Source organism: Phyllobates terribilis, unplaced genomic scaffold, assembly GCF_046119375.1.
Source record: "Phyllobates terribilis strain yellow unplaced genomic scaffold, ASM4611937v1 Scaffold_1__5_contigs__length_1240528914, whole genome shotgun sequence".
Classification (NCBI taxonomy): domain Eukaryota; kingdom Metazoa; phylum Chordata; class Amphibia; order Anura; family Dendrobatidae; genus Phyllobates; species Phyllobates terribilis.
In genome coordinates, this window is record NW_027362761.1 from 309,999,259 (window position 1) to 310,025,700 (window position 26,442).

Consider the following 26,442-nt stretch of genomic DNA (forward strand, 5'->3'; position numbering starts at 1 on the left):
GTGGATCTGTCCATTCCTTGGTGACCTCCTGTACGAAGGGGTACCGCGCCTCCAGATATTTGCGATTTAAGGATCGATTTAAACTCGCTAAGGCGTCTCCTGCTGGTGGGGCGGAGGCCTTCTCTGGTCGGGGATTGCTGCGTTGTCTGTCCCTGTTAGGGGAAGGTCTAAATTACCTGGAATTACGGTGTCTCTCCCTAGAAGGGGGTGACCGTGTGCTATGGGATGACGCAGATGAGCGTGACTTGTGGGTCCGCTTGCGTCCTGACCTAGACGTGGATGTGCCCGGGTCGTCATGTCCCTGAGTCGAGCTCTCCCTTTGCTGGTTAGCGTTCATAGACGAGGCATGATGCTGCAGAGCTTGAAGTAATGTGGAGGTTAGGTTATCTATAGACTGCGTCATAGATTGCGACATCTGAGTGACCCATTCCTGCGTGGCATTAGACCCGAAGCATTGGTAGGGGCTTCTTGGGGCTCTGGCACAGTAGTCTGGATGCAGTCCTGGTAGTGCAGGTACGTACTGCCACTGGGGAGAGTATTACTGCAGGCTGTACAGAGTGCATAATAGCAGTCCTGCCTGGTTCTCTTGGACCTGGAGTCCTGCATAGTGCACAGGGATGGCTATGCAGAGTGCAGAGGAGCTTATGAGAAATAATGGATTCACAGCCAAGGAGGAACTCCAGCTGTGATCTTACCCCACCAGTGTGCCTCTATGTCCAGTGCCTCCCCGGACACTGGCAGGTCTGGTCTGTATCTGCCGACCGGTAGCTGCAGGGTTAATCTTTTTCATGCAGCAGATAATGGCCGCCGGAGTAAATGTTTGAGGAAGAAGGGGGGCGGAGAGCTGAAAAAGGGCGGCAGTTTGCTGTGAAATCGCGCCCTTTCAGTCTGGATCCGCCCCTTCTATGACACTGTAGTGTCATATTAGTCATTCGGGGGGCGGAGAGGGGGTGGCGGCTTCGGCTAGGCCGGAGCCACGGTCTAAATTAGAAGCCTGATGCCCAAAGGGGCTCCAGGCTGGCGCGGAAGTCCGGGAGGGGGCCGGATCTGAACCGGACCCCCCCGGTTTTGAAGGCAGGATAGCGGTGGGGGTATAAGCGGAAGGGGGGCCCTGTGAGGAGTCCCCCTGAGGCACCATAGAGCTGGTGCTGCCGCAGAGACAGGGCGCAGGGAGGCCTGTGCCTGTGTTGTACCATGCCTGCCTGCACTCCCCCCGGTCCCGAAAGGAGCCCGCAGCAGGGCTGGGGTCCCTGGATTCAGCTGCAGTGTGCTAGCTACTGGGAGCTGCAGAGTGCTGCCTGTACAGGCCCTACCTGAGGCGTCTCAACCTAATGCCCCAAAAGGGGGATTAGGGAGGGTGCTGCTGTCACCATCAGGGGGCTTTATCCTCGCCTCGACCTCAACCCAGAAACCAAAAAGGAATTGGGGAAGGAGGGGGGTCTCGACTTCGAACCAGCACCTGAGGGGCTGGGGAAGGAGCGACATGGGGAATAGCCATCTCAACTTCAACTGTGCACCCCATAATAGGGGGCAGAGGAAGGAGCCATGCCGGAAGTCTCGCAGGAGACCCGCTTTCCTTCATCTGTAATCCCGTCGGAGAAAATGGAGTAAAAGTTTTAGGTGTGCCTCCTATGCAACACTAAGGAAAAACTGGAGAAGGCTGACGCCGTCCAGGGGTGTATACTGCAGAGGATGAGCCACGGTTAATCTTTTTCAGATTATGCATAGTGTCGCCTCCTAGTGGACAGCAGCATAACACCCATGGTCCTCTGTCCCCCAATGAGGCGACAGAGTAAAATGTGTTGTGGCACATTGCATGTTGTACTGTGGAGTAATAATTACTTCAGATGGATCACTTCTAGTGGAAAATATGGCACCTCATTGGGGCACCATAGAGGATTAAAAGGTGTGCCTACAGTTTTGCAGATACACAGAACTATAGGTTTTGTGCCTTAATTTTTGACTGCACCTTATGACCTTGTTCACATTCTTTTTCAATCATAACTTAGTAAATCTGCATGTGAATCCAAACATGCCCTCCATTTTTATACAGTAAGTGAAAATTTGTGCACTGCTAGAGGATAACCTCTCAGATACTGTAGAGCATGCTATAGATCTTAATTTCTGCAGCATACCATCAATTGTGGTATATTTACAGCAGAATTTTCTGCTATTGAAATTCAGTTCCAATCATCTGATCGGGTTCATTTCTGCAGCTCGGGCATGGACTTCCACAAAATTTTTCAGATGAATGGAACAGATGTAGAAATGTATGTGACAAATCAAAGTGAATAAACCCTTACATGATGATAAAGATTCCTATTCTAATTGATAGCATATCACATGAGCACAGGAGGCATTTTTTTATTCTAATTTCTCTATTGGGCACCTCATCCTTTTATTATATAGTTACATATCCGTGAATGAGAGGCATTTCTGTAGGAGACAGGCTGACCGCAATATCTGTACTTAATTGTCCCTGTGAAAGGATGTACTGCTTCTCCTAGCAAGACACCTTTTTCTTTAATAAATGTGAGTGCATTTCAGCATGTACAGTACAGACCAAAAGTTTGGACACACCTTGTCATTTAAAGATTTTTCTGTATTTTCATGACTATGAAAATTGTACATTCACACTGAAGGCATCAAAACTATGAATTAACACATGTGGAATTATATACTTAACAAAAAAGTGTGAAACACTTGAAAATATGTCTTATATTCTAGGTTCTTCAAAGTAGCCACCTTTTGCTTTGATGACTGCTTTGCACACTCTTGGCATTCTCTTGATGAGCTTCAAGAGGTAGTCACCGGAAATGGTTTTCCCTTCACAGGTGTGCACTGTCAGGTTTAATAAGTGGGATTTCTTGCCTTATAAATGGGGTTGGGACCATCAGTTGTGTTGTGCAGACGTCTGGTGGATACACAGCTTATAGTCCTACTGAATAGACTGTTAGAATTTGTATTATGACAAGAAAAAAGCAGCTAAGTAAAGAAAAACGAGTGGCCATCATTATTTTAAGAAATGAAGGTCAGTCAGTGTGAAAAATTGGGCAAACTTTGAAAGTGTCCCCAAGTGCAGTTGCAAAAACCATCAAGCGCTACAAAGAAACTGGCTCACATGAGGACCGCCCCAGGAAAGGAAGACCAAGAGTCACCTCTGCTTCTGAGGATAAGTTTATCCGAGTTACCAGCCTCAGAAATCGCAGGTTAACAGCAGCTCAGATTAGAGACCAGGTCAATGCCACACAGAGTTCTAGCAGCAGACACATCTCTTCAACAACTGTTAAGAGGAGACTTTGTGCAGCAGGCCTTCATGGTAAAATAGCTGCTAGGAAACCACTGCTAAGGACAGGCAACAAGCAGAAGAGACTTGCTTGGGCTAAAGAACACAAGGAATGGACATTAGACCAGTGGAAATCTGTGCTTTGGTCTGATGAGTCCAAATTTGAGATCTTTGGTTCCAACCACCGTGTCTTTGTACTACGCAGAAAAGGTGAACGGATGGACTCTACATGCCTGGTTCCCACCGTGAAGCATGGAGGAGGAGGTGTGATGGTGTGGGGGTGCTTTGCTGGTGACACTGTTGGGGATTTATTCAAAATTGAAGGCATACTGAACCAGCATGGCTACCACAGCATCTTGCAGCGGCATGCTATTCCATCCGGTTTGCGTTTATTTGGACCATCATTTATTTTTCAACAGGACAGTGACCCCAAACACACCTCCAGGCTGTGTAAGGGCTATTTGACCAAGAAGTAGAGTGATGAGGTGCTACGCCAGATGACCTGGCCTCTGCAGTCACCAGACCTGAACCCAATCGAGATGGTTTGGGGTGAGCTGGGTGAAGGCAAAAGGGCCAACAAGTGTTAAGCATCTCTGGGAACTCCTTCAAGATTGTTGGAAGACCATTTCCGGTGACTACCTCTTGAAGCTCATCAAGAGAATGCCAAGAGTGTGCAAAGCAATCATCAAAGCAAAAGGTGACTACTTTGAAGAACCTAGAATATAAGACATATTTTCAGTTGTTTCACACTTTTTTGTTAACTATATAATTCCACATGTGTTAATTCATAGTTTTGATGCCTTCAGTGTGAATGTACAATTTTCATAGTCATGAAAATACAGAAAAATCTTTAAATGAGAAGGTGTGTCCACACTTTTGGTCTGTACTGTATATGTATAGAATGGATTACAAAAAGGTACAAAAGGCACCCAAAAAAGTACTAGCTGGAGGTCATCATAGATGTTATATTGCATAAATGAAATAGAGACACATTATCAAATCACAGGTAATATCCCACTGATATGTATAACCCTATTCAACAATATCCATATTCCAACCACAAAAATCTCCTTTGGAGGTGAACCACAAATGTAAAAGTTCGAAATAACATGGCTGTGGAGTCGGTAAGTCAAACCGGACTCCACAGCCCGACCTCACTACTGAGCGTGTACATAAAGTGCAGCACAGATTCATCTCAACTAAAAGCCGAGATACTTAGATCAGGAACAGGACAGACATTTATAGGAAATTTCAGAACTTTCCCAAATTCTTATGGAAACATTTACAGCACATCCTGCATTGTACTACTGTACCCAATTTATTATATATTTTATACCGACTCCACAGCACTGCGTGAATAACCCTATTTTTTTTTTTATTAATCCTACAGATTTGTAGATAAAGGACACGGTCGGCTGCAAAAAATTGGAATTCCATTGACAACGCTTCAGCAAGGTTGTAACCAAACTGTGCTGTATTTGTTTTCCAATAGATATATGCCAGCAGAAGAGGTTACCGCTGGCTAATAAAAGCCTTCTTATCTTAGTCTATGTTCACCTCATGTCTTTGGCCTCTGTTTACTGTATATGCCATACAGATGTATAGATTAAATTATTGCCATACAATGGTATCCATCACCTGTCCGTCAATACAAAAATCATATCTGTTACCATATCTATACCACTGCATGGACTTGCTATTCCATACAGCTGTAATAGAACCCTATGGACATGTTTAGTGTATACGCTGAGTGCTTTACTGGTATAACCACCAAACATCATGTCAACATAGCCTTACTGACAATCCCTTCAATTAAAGAAGCACTCCCAAAAATTTTTTTACTAGCTAAATTGTGTAAATATGTGTAATGTAGTGTTAGTGTGTTAATATACTTAGCAATCTCCGTCTCACTCAGCTGACGTCTATTCCGACTTGGGGTTTAGGTGTGAGCTTGAAGTTGTTGTTACAATATAATCCCATGGAGCCTTGTTCTGACGCTCCATAGACTTAGAATGTAAAAGCGACTTCCAGCTCATACACAGACCACAGTGTGAATCGGCAAGTCGCAATAGAAGTCACGTGAGAGGAGAACCTGAGCGGTGATGGAAACTGGAGAACACTCTTACATTACTAAACACACACATTTACATAGGTTTAGCTAATTAAAAAAATATTGGGAGTGCTTCTTTAAATGTTCTAGGCAAGAATATGGTGCCACTTTAATTAAAAAAGTCATTCTGTACATGAAAATAATAGGTAAACAATTTGTAAACGTCCTGTGAATCATTAAGGCACAAGGTCAGCACTTCCTAGAATCGTGATCCCCATAAAACAGCTCTCGTCCATACCAGGCTGGTGAATTATCACACACATTCCCAACAGAAGGCACCAGAATCTGTCAGCTCTTTCTTAATAAGTCTTCATGCTTAACAATTGATGCAACAGAAACTCTTCTGAACTAATAAGCAGAAGTGATTAGTTCCTAATAACGGAACTGATCATTTTTTCATTTATTTATCCATAATTCACCGGCGCTTCTCAGCTCGTTCTTCCTGTGAACAGAAAAAATAGCAAGGATCAAGATAAATTATTCAATATTAACCCCTTTACAACCCAAGGTGGTTTGCACGTTAATGACCAGGCCAATTTTTACAATTCTGACCACTGTCACTTTATGAGGTAATTACTCTGGAACACTTCAACGGATCCCCCTGATTCTGAGATTGTTTATTCGTGACATATTGTACTTCATGATTGTGGTGAAATTTCTTCGATATCACTTGCATTTATTTGTGCAAAAAACGGAAATTTGGCGAAAATTTTGAAAATGTTGCAATTTTCAAAATTTGAATTTTTTTTATTGGGGAGCTATAAGGGTTAAAAGTTGACCAGCGATTTCTCATTTTTCCAACAAAATTTACAAAACCATTTTTTAGGGACCACATCATATTTGAAGTCACTTTGAGGGGTCTAGTTTCCAAAATGGTGTCACTTGTGGGGGGTTTCCACTGTTTAGGCACATCAGGGGCTCTCCAAACGAGACATGGCATCCGCTCTCGATTCCAGCCGATTTTGCGTTCAAAAAGTCACACAGTGCTCCTTCCCTTCTGAACTCTGCCGTGCGCCCAAACACTGTATTTTCCCCACATATGGGGTATTGGCGTACTCAGGAGAAATTGCACAACAGTTTTTGGGGTCCATTTTCTCCTCTTACCCTTGTGAAAATAAAAAAATTGGGGCTAAAACATCATTTTTGTGGAAAAAGTTTGATTTTTTTATTTTCACGGCTCCATGTTATAAACTTCTGTAAAGGACTTGGGGGTTCAAGGTGCTCACCACTCATCTAGATAAGTTCCCTGAGGATTTTATCAAGGGGTATAGTGAACATTTTGAACCCAGAGGTACGACACAGAATTTGATAGCATTAGGTCATCATATAGAATAAGTTGTCATTAGTCTTGAGCGCAAGTGCTCGCTACTTGAGTTTGCATCGGGTACTCAGGTATGCACCATGTATCACGGGTGCTCGAGTGACATGCTCGAGTCCCCGCCCGCATGTTTCACGGTTATTAGACACCCAAAAAAAAACATGCGAGGATCGCTCGTGCATGGCAGGCAATCCCTGCAAAGTTTTTTAGGCCGCGAAGCATATGGGGCGGAGACTCGAGCATGTCACTCGAGCACCCACGATACTCAATGCATACCCGAGCACCCGATGCAAACTCAAGTAACGAGCACTTGCGCTCAACACTAGTCGCCATATCATCATCTTTTCTTTTTTTTTTTACTTTTGAAAAAAAAAAACAACCCTAACCCTAGCACAACCCTAACCCCAACTCCAGCCCTAGCGTTTATTTTTTTACGCCGTTCCTAGTACGGTATAAGTGATTAGACGTCTTTATTCTTCGGGTCAGTGCGACTACAGAGATACCAGAATCATATCGGGTTTTTATGATTGACAGCTGTCACACACTAAAAGACGCATTTTTTTTGTAAAATCTAGTTTTTGCATCGCCATATTTTGAGAGCTATAATTTTTCCATATTTTGGCAGACAGTCATGTGACGGCTTGTTTTTTGCGGGATGAGTTGACGTTTTTATTGGTGCCATTTTCAGGCACGTGACATTTTTTGATCGCTTTCTATTCTGATTTTTGGGAGGCAGAATAAACAAAAACCAACAATTCAGGAATTGTTTTTTTTTTAATTTTTTTATTCTGCTCCGCGTGTGGTAAAATTGATAAAGCAGCTTTATTCTTCGGGTCAGTACGTTTACAGCGGTACCACATTTATATAGTTTTTCTATGTTTTGGCGCTTTTACACAATAAAAGCTATTTTATAGAAAAAATTATTTTTTTGCATCGCTTTATTCTGAGAGCTATAACTTTTATTTTTCGGCTGATGGAGCTGTATGGCGGCTTGTTTTTTGCGGGACGAGATGACGTTTTCAGCATTTTTATTTATATTCGTCTTTTTGATCGCGTGTTATTCCATCTTTTGTTTGGCAGTATAATGATAAAGCATTGTTTTTTGCTTCGTTTTTTTTTTTTTTTACCGTGTTCACTGAAGGGGTTAACTAGTGGGACAATTTTATAGGGCACATCGTTCCGGACGCGGCGATACCAAATATGTGTACTTTTATTGTTTGTTTTTTTTCCTCATAATAATATTTATTGATGGGTACATTATATTTTTATTTTTGGTGGATTATTTTTATTTTTTAATATTTTTACAATTTTTTTTTCTTTTTCACTTTGACAGTTTTTTTATCTGTATGCTTTGTCGCACTATGGGACTTTCACTTTTTTTATTCTGATCGCCTGCATAGCATACGGATGGAGCACCATCCCTGTGCTATGCAGGCTGTCAGCGCTGCACAGTGAGAAGATTGTTTGGTCATGCACTGCGCATGATCAAAAAATCTTCCTGCTGTCTGGTGACCCGGATGTTGTCATGACGACATCGGGTCGTCATGGCAACATCCGGGAAGCCGCGGCAGACAGCGCTGGAGGCCGGAAGAGGAGGTGAGCATACCGATCACCTGCCCTTAGCCACCGCAATGCTGCGATTGACTTCGATCGCAGCATTGCGGGGGTTAATGTGCCGGGAGCGGTGCGGGACCGCTCCCTGCACATAGTACCGGGTGTCAGCTGTGACAATCAGCTGACACCCGGTGACGATCGCGCCCGCACAGCCTGTGTGCGCGCGTGATCGCCATGACGTACTAATACAGGTCAGGCTCTTAAAGCCCAGGGCACAGACGCGTATTAATACGTCATGGGCTTTAAAGGGGTTAAAAAAAAAAAAAGCCGTAATACTATTTATCTAAACAATTTAACTTTCATATTAAAGTGATAAAACTTCAAGATTTTTACTGAGGAGGGGGGTGAGGGTTTAAGATGGAATGTTTTTCCCTCAGAGAGTGCCAAGCTGGTGTAAGGAGACTTATAGGCCATGCAATGCTTCTCTGGGAAATTAAATATACAAATAGCCTCTTCAGAGCGGAAGAGGACTAGAATTCTAGCGCCAACTATTGGGGGCTCTGATCCAAAAAGTCAATATTAACCCCTGTCAAAGATGTTTACTCATGTCCTTAAGCGGCAAGGGATTGAACACATCTCTTCAAATGTCCTATTTGTGCCTGTACACATTATAAAAGAGAGAGGTCTCCGACTTGGGAACTCTAGGAGTCAAAGTGGTTTTGTAGAATTAAGGTAATTGTACTAAATGGTCACGCATTAATTTGAATGGATGCCACGTAGCAGTCAATGTAGAGACTACACACAGCAGTTACATTTTGGGTGGGGGTCATTTTAGAAGGGATCATTTAGTTGAAATTTACTTTTAGGGTTTTGTTCACAAACTGAAAATCCACAGCAAATCTGCAGCAGTAAAATCCACAAATAATCATATTTTGTTGCAGAAATGCTGCAAACTTACAGCAAATTCACCATTTGCATTGCATTCATTGGTATACTGCAGATTTCAGATTCACAGCACAGGTCAAGTATTGATGTCTGTCTTTTTTTCTCCAATGTGTTGGTGAGTTTTGTAAAATGTTACTCACGCTGCTGCTCTTGTAACATTGTCACAAAAATCTACAGTATTTAGGCGCCCCGTGGGGACATAACATAAGAGAATGTATTGGAAAGTGACCTCTTGTTTAAATACAGTTTATGTTATCTCTCTCTATCTATCTAGATATAGTTTATCTCTCTATATATACAGTACAGACCAAAAGTTTGGACACACCTTCTCATTTAAAGATTTTTCTGTATTTTCATGACTATGAAAATTGTACATTCACACTGAAGGCATCAAAACTATGAATTAACACATGTGGAATTATATACTTAACAAAAAAGTGTGAAACAACTGAAAATATGTCTTATATTCTAGGTTCTTCAAAGTAGCCACCTTTTGCTTTGATGACTGCTTTGCACACTCTTGGCATTCTCTTGATGAGCTTCAAGAGGTAGTCACCGGAAATGGTCTTCCAACAATCTTGAAGGAGTTCCCAGAGATGCTTAGCACTTGTTGGCCCTTTTGCCTTCACTCTGCGGTCCAGCTCACCCCAAACCATCTCGATTGGGTTCAGGTCTGGTGACTGTAGAGGCCAGGTCATCTGGCGTAGCACCCCATCACTCTCCTTCTTGGTCAAGTAGCCCTTACACAGCCTGGAGGTGTGTTTGGGGTCATTGTCCTGTTGAAAAATAAATGATGGTCCAACTAAACGCAAACCGGATGGAATAGCATGCCGCTGCAAGATGCTGTGGTAGCCATGCTGGTTCAGTATGCTTTCAATTTTGAATAAATCCCCATCAGTGTCACCAGCAAAGCACCCCCACACCATCACACCTCCTCCTCCATGCTTCACGGTGGGAACCAGGCATGTAGAGTCCATCCGTTCACCTTTTCTGCGTCGCACAAAGACATGGTGGTTGGAACCAAAGATCTCAAATTTGGACTCATCAGACCAAAGCACAGATTTCCACTGGTCTAATGTCCATTCCTTGTGTTCTTTAGCCCAAACAAGTCTCTTCTGCTTGTTGCCTGTCCTTAACAGTGGTTTCCTAGCAGCTATTTTACCATGAAGGCCTGCTGCCCAAAGTCTCCTCTTAACAGTTGTTGTAGAGATGTGTCTGCTGCTAGAACTCTGTGTGTCATTGACCTGGTCTCTAATCTGAGCTGCTGTTAACCTGCGATTTCTGAGGCTGGTGACTCGGATAAACTTATCCTCAGAAGCAGAGGTGACTCTTGGTCTTCCTTTTCTGGGGCGGCCCTCATGTGAGCCAGTTTCTTTGTAGCGCTTGATGGTTTTTGCAACTGCACTTGGGGACACTTTCAAAGTTTTCCCAATTTTTCGGACTGACTGACCTTCATTTCTTAAAGTAATGATGGCCACTCGTTTTTCTTTACTTAGCTGCTTTTTTCTTGCCATAATACAAATTCTAACAGTCTATTCAGTAGGACTATCAGCTGTGTATCCACCAGACTTCTCCGCAACACAACTGATGGTCCCAACCCCATTTATAAGGCAAGAAATCCCACTTATTAAACCTGACAGGGCACACCTGTGAAGTAAAAACCATTTCTGGTGACTACCTCTTGAAGCTCATCAAGAGAATGCCAAGAGTGTGCAAAGCAGTCATTAAAGGAAAAGGTGGCTACTTTGAAGAACCTAGAATATAAGACATATTTTCAGTTGTTTCACACTTTTTTGTTAAGTATATAACTCCACATGTGTTAATTCATAGTTTTGACGCCTTCATTGTGAATGTACAATTTTTATAGTCATGAAAATTCAGAAAAATCTTTAAATGAGAAGGTGTGTCCAAACTTTTGGTCTGTACTGTATGTATATATATATATATATATATATATATATATATATATTTTATTTACAATATTTAAAAATATATTTAATAGCTGGAGGCAGATAATACGAGATCCATCATTCACAATAGGTGATGGTCACAGGTGACCTCCTCCCTCTCCCTGCACAGGTCACAAAACATGCACACAAAACTACTCTAGAAGTCAATGATCATTTCTAGTGTACAGCTTCCTATTCATGTAATAGCTTAATAATAATTTTTATTTATATAGCGCCAACATATTCCGCAGCACTTTACAATTAAGCGGGGACATGTAGAGACAATAAATTCAATACAATTTAAGACAGTTTTAACAGTTACATTAGTAGTGAGGTCCCTGCTCACAAGCTTACATTCTACAAGGAAATGGGTGGACACAATAGATAAGTGCTTGTTATTTCAGGTCTGGCAATTATAATAAATAGGAATTTTCATATAAAGCTGTATGATCCGGTCATCAGCCTGTATGTTTAAGTGCAATACTCAAGTATCGAGTGCAGTTCTCGTGTGCATGGAGAGTGTGGAGACAGATGACTAGTAGGGAATAGATTCTGAATAATATTTAGAAGGAGGGGACAGGGGAAAGTTAGTTTACTGAGTAGTTGAGGTGGTAGACTTGTTTGAAGAGATGGGTTTTTAAAGCGCGCTTGAAGACGTGTGGTCTAGGCATCAGTCGGATTGTCTGGGGTAGTGCATTCCAGAGAACTGGCGCAGCACGAGAGAAGTCTTGGAGACGGAGGTGCAAGGTTCGGATTATGGGGAATGTTAGTCTTAGGTCATTTGTAGAACGGAGGGCACGTGTAGGGCGATAAACAAAGGTTAGAGAGAGGAGATAAGGCGGTGCAGAACTGTGGAGAGCTTTGTGGGTGAGAGCAATGAGTTTATATTGGACTCTGTAGCGAATGGGTAACCAGTGTAATGACTGGCACAAGGTGGAGGCATCGGTGAAACAGCTGGACAAAAATACGACCCTAGCTGCCGCATTCAGGACGGATTGGAGAGGAGAAAGTTTGGTAAGAGGGAGACCGATCAGAAGAGAGTGCAGTAGTCCAGACGAGAGTGAATGAGAGCGACAGTAAGAGTTTTAGCAGTTTCAAAGGTGAGATAAGGTCGGATTCTGGAGATGTTTTTAAGATGCAGGTGGCAAGAGCGAGTGAGTGATCGGATATAGGGAGTAAAGGAAAGATTAGTGTTGAATATGACCCCAAGGGAGCGGGCATGCTGCTTGGGAGTCATGGTTGAACCCTCCAAGGTAGTTTCGATGTTAGGTAGAGTTAGGTTAGTAAAGGGGAGAAACACAAGAAGTTCAGTTTTGGAGAGATTCAGTTTAACATAGAGGGAGGACATGATGTTAGAGACAGCAGACAGACAATCACTGGTATTTTGTATTAGGTTAGGGGTGATGTCAGGGGAAGAAGTGTATAATTGGGTGTCGTCAGCATAGAGATGATAATGGAACCCAAATCTGCTGATTGTTTGTCCAATAGGGGCAGTGTATAGAGAGAAGAGGAGGGAGCCTAGGACTGAGCCCTGCGGAACCCGGATAGTAAGGGGACGAGGAGAGGAAGATGAGCCGGCAAAAGATACAGTGAAGGAGCGGTCAGAGAGGTAGGAGGAGAACCAGGAGAGAATGGTTTCCTTGAGGCCTATAGAGCGGAGCATAGTGAGGAGGAGCTGGTGATCCACAGTGTCAAATGCTTTAAATCATATCTCTGAATGCTGATTACAGCAGCTCAGGCACCTCCATAATCACGTTGGTCACCTCCATAATCATGTACAGAAAGAAAATAATTAAAAAAATGTATTTTAATTAGTAAAAACCATGGAGATAGAAAAATATAAAACTTAAAGGGGAATCGATCACAAAACAGTCACCTTAATAACTGTCTGTAGCTGAGACAGCACCTCTTCATATCGCTCCTCAAACTGCCGGAGGTTTTCTTTCTTCACCAGCTGCTTTTGTAACTCTGGGACTCCTGCTTCCTGAATCATGTTCAGATATCTCTGCTCCTAAAAGAGTGATATGTCTCAGTGAGAGAATAACAATTATATGGACAGATATCTGTCTGAGATGATTTAGTGAATCCTGCTTTGAGCAGGGGGTTGGACCAGATGACCCAGGAGGTCCCCTCCAACTCTACCATTCTATGATTCTATATCTTCCAGCCATAGCAAGGGAACAAGTTACAGACTTGTATTCTCAGCAGCAAAGTAAACGCCAGGCCAGCTGTCCCTCCTCGGGCCGTCCTTCCGACCCTACAAGTGCAAGAACAATTAGGCCTCATACGTGAAAAAACAGACTGTCTTCTATCTGTGCTTTTCATAGGTAGAACATATACCAATTATAGTCCATGGAGATGTTCACGTCAGTAATTTTTCTTGAAAACCACACGCCCACAAAAAAAAAAAATCACGGAGATATACCTGGTTTTAATCCAAGTCACAGTTCAAAATTTCCCATACAAGTCTATGGGGCCAGGTGGCATCAGTGTGCTGTCCATTTTTAACATTGCAATGGTTAGGAGAAGGTTTGCAATTTTTCTTTTTTGCATATGAGAAAATCATAGATTGTAAAAACTGACACTGACAAAATACTGATGAAAATCTGATCCAAAACACTCATGAAACTTGGTCTATGATTTTCCTACGAGAAAAATCTGCCTTAGCGCTTATTTTCACAATATGTCTGGTTTTCATGTTTTGAATAAGAACCGTGATTTCAAGACAGACCACGAACTTCTTTACTTGAACATAATAGTTTTATATATGCCCATGAGGCTCCTGTTTTTAGGTCAGGAGACCTGTAGTCTGTACTAGGACCACGAAAAACGGACATGTGAATCCAGCCTAAGGGTATTACGCACATCAGACAGTAATTTAAGTATAAACTAATTTTGGAAAACATTATGAAATCTAGATGATTCACACAGTATACATATTTGTATACACTCAAGTCGACCATACCTGTGAACATATACCCTGATATACTGCGGGGCATCATAGTTGATCACACATTTCACTCCGGTGATGTCTATTCCTCTTGCTGTGGCATCGGTGCTTATTAGCCTGTATGGCAAGAACATGCAAAATTATTAGCAAATATATTTAATAAAACTTAATTAAGAAAAACAAATCTAAATTGTCCTATAATGCCCATAGTACAGCTCTGTCCAGGTGGCTTATATTTTGCGTCAGTTTCCCCACTTTGTTCAAACTGCATTCAATTCAACTCTGGACACTAAATATACAGCTCCTATATGGAGAAGGCCAGAACCCGAGCTAAATAGAAAGTCGGCCAGCGATCAGCTGATCACCCTAGGTCTGTCTTCTCTAAGCTGGGCCTGACCGTACATTTTTACATATTGAAATTAATGGCTGACCTTGTAATACACAGACAAGCTATGTCCAACTTGGGCAAGCAAGGAACCCCCCTCTCCTCTAGTATGTCCACGTGCCCTAATCCTCCACCGAACGATAGCTGATCGCCGTGGTTCCCACTCCTGATAGGAGTTTTTTTTGATTGGAGAAGCCAATACATTTGGTAGATTTTTCCACTGCAGGAGGAATGTAGGATTACATGCGGCCATTCAGATCAACGGCTAGCACTTAATACAAACCTGGCTTGAGAATGACTCTCTGTTCTGGCTCATAGAGATGGGTCCCAAGAAGGGGACATTTTAAACTCTTAAGAATCAGGAAATTTTTCATTTTTGCGCTTTTTTTTTTTCACCTTCTTCCAAGAGCCATAACTTTTTTATTTTTAAGTCAACATAGACACATGACATTATTCATTCTGCCATACAATATACTGCAAAACAGGGAAAACAATTCCAAGTGGGATAAAATGGTGAACAAAATTTTTAGCTTTTGGTTTTACAGTGTTCATTGTGAAGTACAAATGACCTGGAAAAATTATTCTCAAGGTCAGTGTGATTAAGGCGATACCAACTTGCATCAATTTTTTTTCTATTGTAGTGATGAAAAAAATTCAGAACATTCTAAAAAAAAATGTTTTGACTTTGCGTTGCCATATTCTGAGACCTGTAATATTTTATTTTTCTGTCGATGGGGCGGAGTGAAGGCTTGTTTTTTTGTGCGGTGAGCTGATGTTTTTATTGATATTGATTTGGTGTACATACAATATTTTGATTTCTTATTATTAAATTTGTTTTAGGCAGGTAAGGACCGTGACCAAAAACCCCCGCAATCCTGGCATTTTTATTTATCTCATGTTTACAGTGTGTACCAAAGGCGTTAATTGACAGATTGGACTTTCCAAACACATTTACTTTTCTTTATTTTTAACTGGGGAAAATAGAGGTGATTTTAAAGTAAATATTTTTTATAGTTTGTTTTTATTTTTTATACATTATTGCTCAATCGCATTAGTCGACTTGATCGCTTGTACTATATACTGCAATACCAAATGTGTTCATTTTTCTTTAAATATTATTTACCTTTATTTTTAACTCTGGAAAATAGGAGTGATTTTATCTTTCATTTTTTTAATATTTTGTTTTTAATTTTTTTTTACATTATTGCTGAATAGCATTAGGGGACTTGATCGCTTGTACTATATACTGCAATACCATATTGATGCAGTATATAGTGAAAATCTCGGTGATGCCTTCAGCAGACGCCCAACTGTTACATATCCCATCAGTCCCCTGTGATCATGTTGCAGGACAACTGATGGGAGCCAAAAAGTGTGAGCACCAACGCGCGTTCCATTTAAATGCCGCTATAAGAGATTGAGATCCTAAGCCCCCTCCACACATGCAGGCCCCTTCCCATGAAGTTAATTCACGCCTATTGTGGGAAGGGGTTAATGAGGTCCATATGCCCTATTAGAACATATAGACGATGGATGTTTACATGAAACAACTTCTTTAAATAAAATAAACTTATAGATACTCTTTCCTTCCTAAGACCCCCATAAACTCATATACAATATAATAACCATTAGAGAGTTGCTGAACAACTTTATTATCCAATCTCTTGGCTTGGACATAGCACAGAACAAGCGCTAGATTGTAAACATGTAGAGACTGGGAAGGTGAGAGTCTAATGTGCACATGTATATGTTTTCTGCAATGTGATGACACCATGGCAGGAGTTTTTCTTCCTTGACAGAAGTTTCAGAATAGTTACATCTGCCATTAATTTGAATGGTGAAAAAACAAGACCTCAGAATTTCCGCAGACGTTTGATTTTCATCAGCTTTTACATACCCATGAGATATCCATCTGGATATATAATAGCTATTTAGTAGCATTTATATGATTGAGGTACAGCAAAGCCTCATGCACATGTCTGAGCCGGGAGCAGAAGATCCATTATGGTTTGGTACTACGGAAATACTGTGCCATTTAATAAAGGCTTCACTTTTATGGAGAAAAAAAAAGGAAGACACTTAATGGCTTTTTGCTGTTTTATGCCAGTTGACACCTTTTCGAGTGTCATTTAACACAAAGGGCATGTCTAGCCCTACTACTATAATTCATGACAGAAAGTTGCATGAACTATACCGGAAATCTATGCCTGCTCATATTCTGGCTCAAGGACAGCCAACTATGTGCCAAAGGTAATAAGGGGCACCCCCTTAATACATTTTGGGCATTTTACTCTATTGCATATCAAGTTTAGACTGGCCTAAAACACAATAAAATGCCAGTCTAACTAAATCTCTCAGCTGTGTTTTGCAGTCTAGCACTCTATTGCATAGATATTTTTCTTCATATCTTGGTACAAATCCTTTAGTTCTAAAGATATCCCCTATCCATGAAATAAGGGAGAATTTCCTGATCACTGGGACCTCCAGCGATGCTGAGACATGAATTTAGGGGGAGTCGAGAACGCTCACCTCTGCCACCTTCATCTCAATGGGAATACCTGCCATGTGACTTATCCCAATACGAAAAGCTTAGTTTTTCTTACTTAGAAGTAATAAACTCATGACCTGCTTTACATAGTTTACATTTTTACCAAGATGGTATCGTTTTCTCAGCCCTGCAATAAAAACAAACATGTCGTACCAATGACATTTGATTCCTAAGCTCGCACGCCATTACAAAGAATGCAAGAACACTACCTTCCCTCTAAGTCACCATGATATTAGTCCAACTCACAGCTGTAGCTTTCCTTGCTCAAATTCCTTCAGGGTTTTCTTCCTCTCCCCAGCTTTAAGACGAGAGGAGAATTCGGCTACATTGATTCCACCAAAAAGTTTTATGAGCAGGAACAGGCTGTAAAATACAATGTATCTCATAGTATAGTTATAATGTAATATATTTATGTAAAAAATGTGATCAACCAGCATACAAAGCAAGTCTAAATGGACACAGCAGTGGAATAATAATCCCAGACTCTGTGCAAGGTGCAGGACAACCATTCCATGTTGCCTAGGGGACCAGCCACCTCTGCAGTCTAGCAGCGATACCGGAACAGGTGCTGGGCTTACAAACTCTTTTCTACTGAGCTAGTAAGCACTGCACTGCACTGAAGCTGGAAGGGATCACTGCAGCTCACTGCTAGCTCCTGATCTCACCCAGCTTCAGTGCCACCATGTTTCTGATGCTGCAGATACAACACACTACCTCATATAGCAGCATCGGGAGCGCACAGTTTTGGCCCAAGACGATGCTGCTGATCTGAATGGTTGATCAGGAGCAACCCCACCAGCAATCAGGACGTCAGCAGGCAGTGAACAGCGCGCTCCCAAAGAGGGAAGATGGGACATTCCCTTAAACAAGCACATCTCACCAAAAATTCAACCACCCTTGTGTTTTGTTCACATAGCTCATTTTGTATTTTAAGGAAATATTGCTTTTTTTTCGATATTTTGGAACTTATTGTAGGGCTCTAAAAGATTTTGTTAAGACAACGATTAGCAAATACGTTTAAGGGGGCTCACTTACCGGTGTGAAGACTCTCTGGAGTTGGTGAAGCAAAGCACACGGGAAAAGCGTAGGTTGAGTAAGAAGTGGAGGAGGATGAGAGGCTTGGAGTTTAGGTTGCATGGAACATAGTAGTGCTGTAAGACATCACCGTCATTTCTAGCATCACAGTATATAGTCCTTATACATATTACACACACACTAGCTAGTTTTCAAAAGGAATCGGTCAACAGGTTTTTGCCACCTCATCTGAGAGCACCATGATGTAGATACAGAGATCAGAATTTCAATGATATTTCACTTACTGGGCTGTTGATGTAGTTTTGATAAAATCACAGATTTATCAGAAGGGGATTATCACTACAGGACTAGTAAACCTGCTGCCATGTCGTCCTCCATATTTATGAGCTCTGTATAAGCTCTGTATGAGCTCTACTAATAGCAGCTTTCTGTGTGCGCTGTGCATAGGCAGAAAGCTGCCAATCATTGGTGTGGGTGGGGTTATTCAGAGGTTTGCAGCAGATAAAACAGTGATTTTATCAAAATTGCAGCCTTCAGAACAGTAAGTGACACATCGCTGGAATCAAGGTCTCTGCCCCCGGCATCATGTTGCTCTCAGATCAGATGGGGTAGTAAAAACCTGATGACAGAATCTCTTAAATGCTGCATACCGTAAGCTCATCGGGGAGAGAGAATTTTTCAGAAGTGGGGGGCTCAGTTTCTTCTCCAGTGGTGTGTAATGTTGGCATCTTGTATAAAGATGTAAAGAGCCGTGGTTGGTACAAGCCGAGCTTCTGAAGTTTCTCTGGATTGTGCGTCAGCGTAGCCGAGAAAAGCAGTTTCTGCAGTGGTATCTGAAGCTGGCTATAACTATAAAATAGTAAGAGAGTGAGATGAAAGCATGAAATGACAGATACTCAAAGCTATCACTGACTGTATACAGGAGTGGATAGATATTAAAGTAGATTATGTAACAGTTACTTTGCTGCAGTGGGCACTCCGGGCATCTTGCGAGCAAAAAGCTTTTTATGATCTTGTGGTTCCACCTTATAAACAGCATTGATCACTTGGGTGAGCCAGTCTTGATTCATAGTGTTAATCATGCGATCTGCCTCATCAGTAACCTGCAATATGATACAGATGCAGCTCTATAAAATAAGGAAAATTCAACATACAAGCTTTATAGCCTAGTGAAGCTTACCAGAAATCGTAGATGCCTCAAGGTGAAGCCTTCTGTCATCTGAATGTGATCAACAAGTCTACCAGGAGTGCATACAAGAATGTCCGCCAGACTGCAGAACCCAAAGATCCTATGGTAAAAAGTAAAGGAATATAATCAGTGTATCACAAAAAAACAATAACATTCATATCACAAAGGGTACTCTCTGTAAAGCAAAAAAGTTCAGTTGTATATACAGTCTTGGCTGAAAGTGTTGGCACCCTTGAAATTGTTCCAGAAAATGAAGAATTTCTCCCAGAAAATTAATGCAATTAGACATTTTGTTATACACATGTTTATTTCCTTTGTATGTATTGCAACAACACAAAAAAAAAGATAACTAAAAGGCAATTTGGACCTCATTTCACACAAAACACCCAAAATGGGCCGGACAAAATTGTTGGCACCTTTCCAAAATTGTAGCTAGACAACTTTGTTTCAAGTATGTGATGCTCGTTCAAACTCACCTGTGGCAAGTAACAGGTGGGGCAATATGAAAATCACACCTGAGACCAGATAAAAAGGGGAGACGTTGACTCAATCTATGCATTGTGTGTCTGTGTGTGTAACACTAAGCATGGAGAACAGAAAAAGGAGAAGAGAACTGTCTGAGGAATTGAGAACCAAAATTGTTAAACAATGTCCATCTTCAGAGATCTTGATGTTCCTTTGCCCACGGTGCGCAACATAATCAAGAAGTTTACAACCCATGGCACTGTAGCTAATCTCCCTGGACGTGGATGGCAGAGAAAAACTGATGAAAGGTTGCAACACAATATTGTCCGGATAATGGATAAGGAGTCCCAATCAAGTTCCAAAGAAATTCAAACTGTCCTGCAGCCTCAGGGTTCATCAGTGTCAGCGCGAACTATCTGTTGACATTTGAATTAAATGAAACGCTTTGGCAGGAGACCCAGGAGGACCCCACTGCTGACACAAAGACATAAAAAAGCTAGACTGCAGTTTGACAAAATGTATGTAAGCCAAAATCCTTCTGGGAAAGCTTCTTGTGGACAGATGAGATAAAAATAGAGCTTTTTCTACTGATTATCGAAAATGAAATGAGGTCTACAAAGAAAATAACAGAGTACCTACAGTCAAATATGGTGGAGGTTCAAAGATGTTTTGGGGTGGATTTGCTGCCTCTGGCACTGGGTGCCTTGACTGTGTGCAAGGCATCATGAAATCTGAAGATTACCAAAGGATTTTGGGTTGCAATGTAGAGCCCAGTGTCAGAAAGCTGGGTATGTGTCCTAGGTCATGGGTCTTCCAGCAGGCTAAAGACCCCAAACATACTTTAGGAAGCACCCAGAAATGGAAGGAAACAAAGTGCTGGAGAGTTCTGAAGTGGCCAACAATGGGTCCGGATCTAAATCCCATTGGACACCTGTGGAGAGATCTTAAAATTGCTGTTGGGGAGAAGGCACCCTTCAAATGAGACCTGGAGCAGTTTGCAAAAGAAGAGAACTTCAACATTCCAGGTGAGAGGTGTAAGAAGCTTGTTGTTGGTTATAAGAAGCGATTTATTGCAGTTATTTATTCCAAAGTGTGTGCAACCAGATATTAAGTTGAAGGTGCCAACAATTTTGTCCAGCCCATCTTGGAGGTTTTGTGTGAAATTATTTCCAATTTGCCTTTTTTTCTCTCTTTTTTTGTGTTGTTCCAATACACACAAAGGAAATAAATGTGTATAACAAAACGTGGCATTGCAATTATTTCCTAGGAGAAATATTTCATATTCTGGAACAATTTCAAGGGTGCCAACACTTTCGGCCATGACTGTAGGTATTTCAACAAGTGGCAATTATGGCATATCCATAGGTTGGAGCTCCTCCTCTGGGACGCCACGTTTCCGGTAAATATATGACTGGCTGTTTCCCTATGTGTTTTATGCACTGCAGGCCCGTACAGTTATGGGACACTCACATATGATACATTTATGGCACATTCTCCGGATAGGCTCTAACAGCTCTCACTGGGGTATGCCTTTAAGAGCGCTGACCACTGCCAGACAACCCCAGTTTAATCAATTCAGGACACCATATAAAATAAGAACAGTGTATACTCACCTCCTTCCGCGGCATCGGCACTGCTATTCTAGGTGGTGACGTGACTTATTGTATCACATGCTGCTCATCAATATTCTGATATTCCAATAGGGCTGACGTCTACTGTGACGAAATAGTAAAGGCTGCAGATGACGAGCTCATTAGCTGCAGCCGGGATGTAATGCTAAATATCAAGTATGTACTGTTTTTATTTTAATTAAGGTCCTGAAGTGATTAAGCTGAGGCTTTCCTGTAGTAGACAACATCTTTAAGCAATATATATATATACATAAACTCACTTTTTAGTGACCAGAGTTTCCTGCTCTTTAGAAAAAGATTTATGTCCAGCTATCAGGACAACCTTGAGACCTGTACCGTCTGCATAGACATTAAACACCTTGCAGACCTGATGAGAGAATTAAAAAAATATGAATAAATAATGCAGCGTAATGGTAGTAAGAAAGGACAAGATAAATCATGCCCTTGTAAGTACCTGTTGTGCCAGTTCCTTGGTGGGCAGCACTACAAGAGCTCGGACTTCACATACAACACGTTGTGTCAAAGCCTATGGGCAAAGCGTGAAACTCAAATGGTTAGCTTATTAATGCAGAGAAACAACCATTGTGGTTAGGAGCGGACTTCTCTAGCCCCCAGAAATGAACTGTTATTGCCAGGGGCTGCCCCCACATGACCAGATGGGACAAATATGGGACTACACGTGGACCATTCAAATGTGTGGCTGGGTCCACCACAGCGGTTATCCATCTGGCTCATGCATGGAAATTCTGAACAGGTGACTGCGCTCTATGATGTTTGTATGTCCGGAAAGAGCAGAAGCAGAGGTGGTGCCTTCATGAGACAACTCGCACAAGGTAGCATAATCCAGACAGCTGATGAACATGTAAGCGCAAGTCGGGTACGGGTGTATCGAGAGGTCTCAGGAGCTGAGCCTGCGCCATACTCAGCATATGCTGGCTGTGTTACACAGCCAGCATTTGCCTCTAACAGCAGCACTCCGAGCACTGCGGTTAACCCCTTTAATGCCACTGTCACTCATCAGTGCGACCATCAACCCGTGCAACGTGATCACGGGGTGCCAATGGCTTGCCGTGGCAGCAGAAGGCCTGCTATGTCAGTACTTCTTTGAAGCCCAGCCAAAGGCACAGCTTCATATGTGACAATTTTCTCTATATACTGTAATAAAGCAGTATTCCAGTATATAGAGCAAGCAATTTCGATGAGCGACAATATAAAAAAAAAAAGTTCACAAAAAAGTAAAAAAAAATTATGTACTCACTTTACTTTCCTCCCATTAAAAATGTAATAAAAAAATAAACATGTTTGGTATTGCAGAGTTCAGAAAAATGAGAGCTATCAAAATTAAAAATTATGCAACCTGTACCGTAAAGGCCATAAAGCAAAAAAACGCCAGAATTCCCATTTTTTTGGTTGACACACTTTTGTAAAAAAAAAAAAAAAAAAAGAAAAGATCAATCATTAGATTGCCCTGCTAAAAACAAGCCCTCACACAGCTCAATTGATGTAAATATTTATGGGTGTCAGAAAATGACAAAACAAATCAATTTAAACTTTTAATAGAAAAAAATGTAAGCAAAAAATGTGGTCATGATGCCCTGTTAAGGGGGAGGGGGTCTGCTGCTGACAGTGTTATAGGAGTAATGTCCCCCAATTCTGTTAATATGCCCCATCCTGGTATATATGGCCCCCTCCTTCCTGTTATAAGTTGCCCTCATCCCCATTCTGATATGCATGGCACCCCAATCCACCATCCTGGTATGCATGACACCCCAATCCCCCATCCTGGTATGCATGGCCCCCTTCATGCTGGTATGTATGGCCCCCCTCACACCCATCTTGGTATGTATGGCACCTTTATCCCTCTTCCTGGTATGTATGATACCTTCATTCCTCTTCCTGGTATGTATAGCACTCTTCATCCCTGTATGTATGGGAGTGGTGAATATTCATGGCCTTTAATAGCGGGCACACTGACCACCGAGTGCAGCAGGAGCCGCGCTGTGAGTACAGTGTGCGTGCTATTAGGGAGAATGAATGGTCACTGCTCCCCACGCACACTGTCCCAGAGTGGGGAGCAGTAACTATTCCAGCACAGAGCGGGACACAGCGCTGGAGGAGAGAGCAGGTGAGTATAATTGTTTATTTTTTTCTATGCAGCGCGACGGGGATCAGGGGGTGCCAAACATACTAGGATGAGGGGGGCCATGCATACAGGGATGAAGTGTGCCATACATACCGGAATGAGGGGTGCCATACATACCAGGAGCCACGCTGCAGGCACAGTGTGCCGGCTAGTAAGTAAAATGAATATTCACTGCTCCCCACGCCCATGGGCGTGGGGGGCAGTGAATATTCATTTTCTTTAGTAGCGGGCACAGTGTAGGCTGCAGCAGGCGGCTGCTGCTTCCTGTGCCCCGCTACTCCGCCGCTCTCGCTTCCCCCACATCCCCCACCACCCACAGTATTTATGTATATAGGACTATAAGACGCACCCCCCACTTTCCTCCAAAATTTTGGAGGAAAAAAGTGCGTCTTATAGTCCGAAAAATACGTATATGAGTTTGGTATCAGCACAATCATACTGACCTGGAGAATCATGTTATTATGTAATTTTTACCACACAGTGAATGTTGTAAAAACAAAACCCCAAAAAAACCTTTGGGAATTGCAGTTTTGTTGCGATTTTCACCACACTTGGATTCGTTGTCTTTCAAAACTACAACTTGTTCCGAAAAAACCCCCACAAACATCACTTATGGCTATGTCGATCGAAAAATAAAAAAGCTATAGGTCTTGGAAGAAGAGGATGAAAAAATTAAATTCCAAAAATGAAAAGTGTCTGCGGTGGGAAGGGGTCGATACAGTAGACCAAATACTAATATTGCCAAACTGACCTGTACTATCGGAACGACAAATGCCAAAGTCTTCCCACTTCCAGTAGGTGCAGAAACACAAATGTCATTTGGGCGATACCCGCCTCTGCCCACGAGAAATCCATGGGCACAGCTATCCAAAATAGCTGGGATGACTTCAGCTTGAACTAGACATGAGTGAGAGGAAAAAAAAAACTAATTACAAAGGACAATAAAGTTAAGTGGACACTTTTTATAATTTTTTTTTTAATAGTATTACGGAGATGCCCAGGAAAAAAAAATAAATGTCTGCGCCCATGATCTCTACTTCTATCTCTAATACTTCCACTACTGTAATCTTTGATACATAATGTGAATTATTGACCATTTTATATACATTACTCTTCGTTACTGCAGACTTCTGAATCCTGACTGTGTGCACCGCATGCTGTCAGGATTCTCTGTTGTTGTCGGCGAGAGTGAATGGTCACGCGACCACCAGTATGTGATCTGCATACATGATGTCATATGCTGATTAGACATGCACAGCCTCACTCAATTGAGTGAATTTAGCAAGGCTGAGCATGTCTAGTCGGAATGTGACCGGAAATATGCAAATTGCATACTTGCTGTCACATGGCAACATCACAGAATCCTACGTGACTACAGACTTTTATATAAAGCGCACCTGTCAAAAGGATTGTGCTTAGTAAACCACATACACTGTCAGGTGGGCGCCATTACACTGAGTAAAACGATACCTGCGGTGATGAAATCCGTCCAGTGGTTCTTTTATAATCTTTATTTTCAGTTCTGCCATAATGATATGCCCGTGCTCTCGGGTCTTATGGCGGCGGGGACCATATTGTTGCACGCAAATTTCTTTTTCCTCAAGCAAAATGGCGCCCACGCGTGCGCAGTAGCATCTATCGCTTGCCAATGCTACTGAACACGCGCGGGCGCCATTTTGCTACAGGAAAAAAAAAACTTGCCTGCAGCAATATGGCCCTTGCACTTGCGCAGTAGCATTTCTCGGTTGTCGAGAGATGCTACTGCGCATGCGCGGTGCCATATTGCTGCACCCAAATTCTTTTTCCAAAAGCAAAGTGGCGTCCGCGCGTGCACAGTAGTGTCTCTCGGCAACCGAAAGATGCTACTGCGGATGCGTCGGGCAGCCATTTTGGGACATGTAAATTTCACGTTGGCAGAGAAATTACACAGACAATATTTAAAACAGTAGGCTAGTCACTGAAAGCACAGTGACCTGTCAGAGGCCAGACACAGGCATACATAATGAGAGAACCAGCTACAGCCGATCTCTAAAGTCCCAGCCCCAGAACACGATCATATCATTATGGCAGAACTGAAAATAAAGATTATAAAAGAACCACAGAACGGATTTCATCACCGCAGGTATTATTTTACTCAGTGTATTGTCGCCCACCTGACAGTGTATGTGATTTACTAAGCACAATCCTGCTGACAGGTGCGCTTTAAAGACTGAAAAACCCCTTCAATCATTCAAAGGAACACATATTGTTAGGATTTCTTTCCTCATCCCCCACTGTCGAATGGATCTTCACAACATCATATTAGGGAGTCATGGGTAAGGTGAGATCTGTTACGAGGTGATTGCATATGTAGTTATTTTGTACAGGTTTATATGTGCTATTTTATGAGTGATGGTTATGATTGCAGCATGCTTATACCCTATACATAAATGAAGTGCAATTGATCTGCTACATGCTGATCATATTAATCTACTTTATGCCATCTACATTTATGATGATATATACTTTATGTATTAATTATATGCAATTTCTATCTATACTGCCTCTTCCTACTGTATATGTGTGGACTATATGCCTCAATCAGCTCAGTCTTTTCTGTTGACTTTTTTTGTATGTTTTTATGCCACTTTTGCAATTACTAATAAACTTTTGAATATTTCATTGGGTGGACCATTGACTCCATGTCTTTGTAGGAATTTATCATATTAAATGTAAAAACTGTAAATTGGTAGAACTACCTGGAAAGAAAGATTTTACTTTGTTGGTTTCCAGTCTCTTTAGCATGTTTGGGTCTAAATATGGAACATCATGGATGGGAACAAGGTTCTGCTTAATATCCTTCTGAACCAGATTAGGTTTTGCTAGCCACTGTGGTAGAACTGGAAGCACCTAAAAGAGAAAGCAAATGTGCTGTCAGTTTACAATTTAATCATA

At 41.9% G+C, this 26,442-nt stretch overlaps 1 protein-coding gene across 1 annotated transcript in view; it reads right to left on the reverse strand.

Moving 5' to 3' along the window:
* Window positions 1–4,644: 4,644 nt before the first annotated feature.
* Window positions 4,645–26,442, reverse strand: part of DDX51 (DEAD-box helicase 51) — a 29,559-nt gene continuing 7,761 nt past the window's right edge. The window contains exons 3-15 of the mRNA XM_073674454.1: window positions 26,247–26,397; window positions 24,260–24,405; window positions 21,820–21,891; window positions 21,626–21,732; window positions 19,261–19,369; window positions 19,041–19,183; window positions 18,731–18,929; window positions 18,081–18,196; window positions 17,292–17,408; window positions 14,128–14,229; window positions 13,356–13,419; window positions 13,039–13,173; window positions 4,645–5,838 (exon numbers count right to left, since the gene is read on the reverse strand). Coding sequence (XP_073530555.1) covers window positions 5,812–5,838; window positions 13,039–13,173; window positions 13,356–13,419; window positions 14,128–14,229; window positions 17,292–17,408; window positions 18,081–18,196; window positions 18,731–18,929; window positions 19,041–19,183; window positions 19,261–19,369; window positions 21,626–21,732; window positions 21,820–21,891; window positions 24,260–24,405; window positions 26,247–26,397 — 1,488 coding nt within the window. The 3' untranslated portion in view covers window positions 4,645–5,811. The remainder of the gene's footprint in view (window positions 5,839–13,038; window positions 13,174–13,355; window positions 13,420–14,127; window positions 14,230–17,291; window positions 17,409–18,080; window positions 18,197–18,730; window positions 18,930–19,040; window positions 19,184–19,260; window positions 19,370–21,625; window positions 21,733–21,819; window positions 21,892–24,259; window positions 24,406–26,246; window positions 26,398–26,442) is intronic.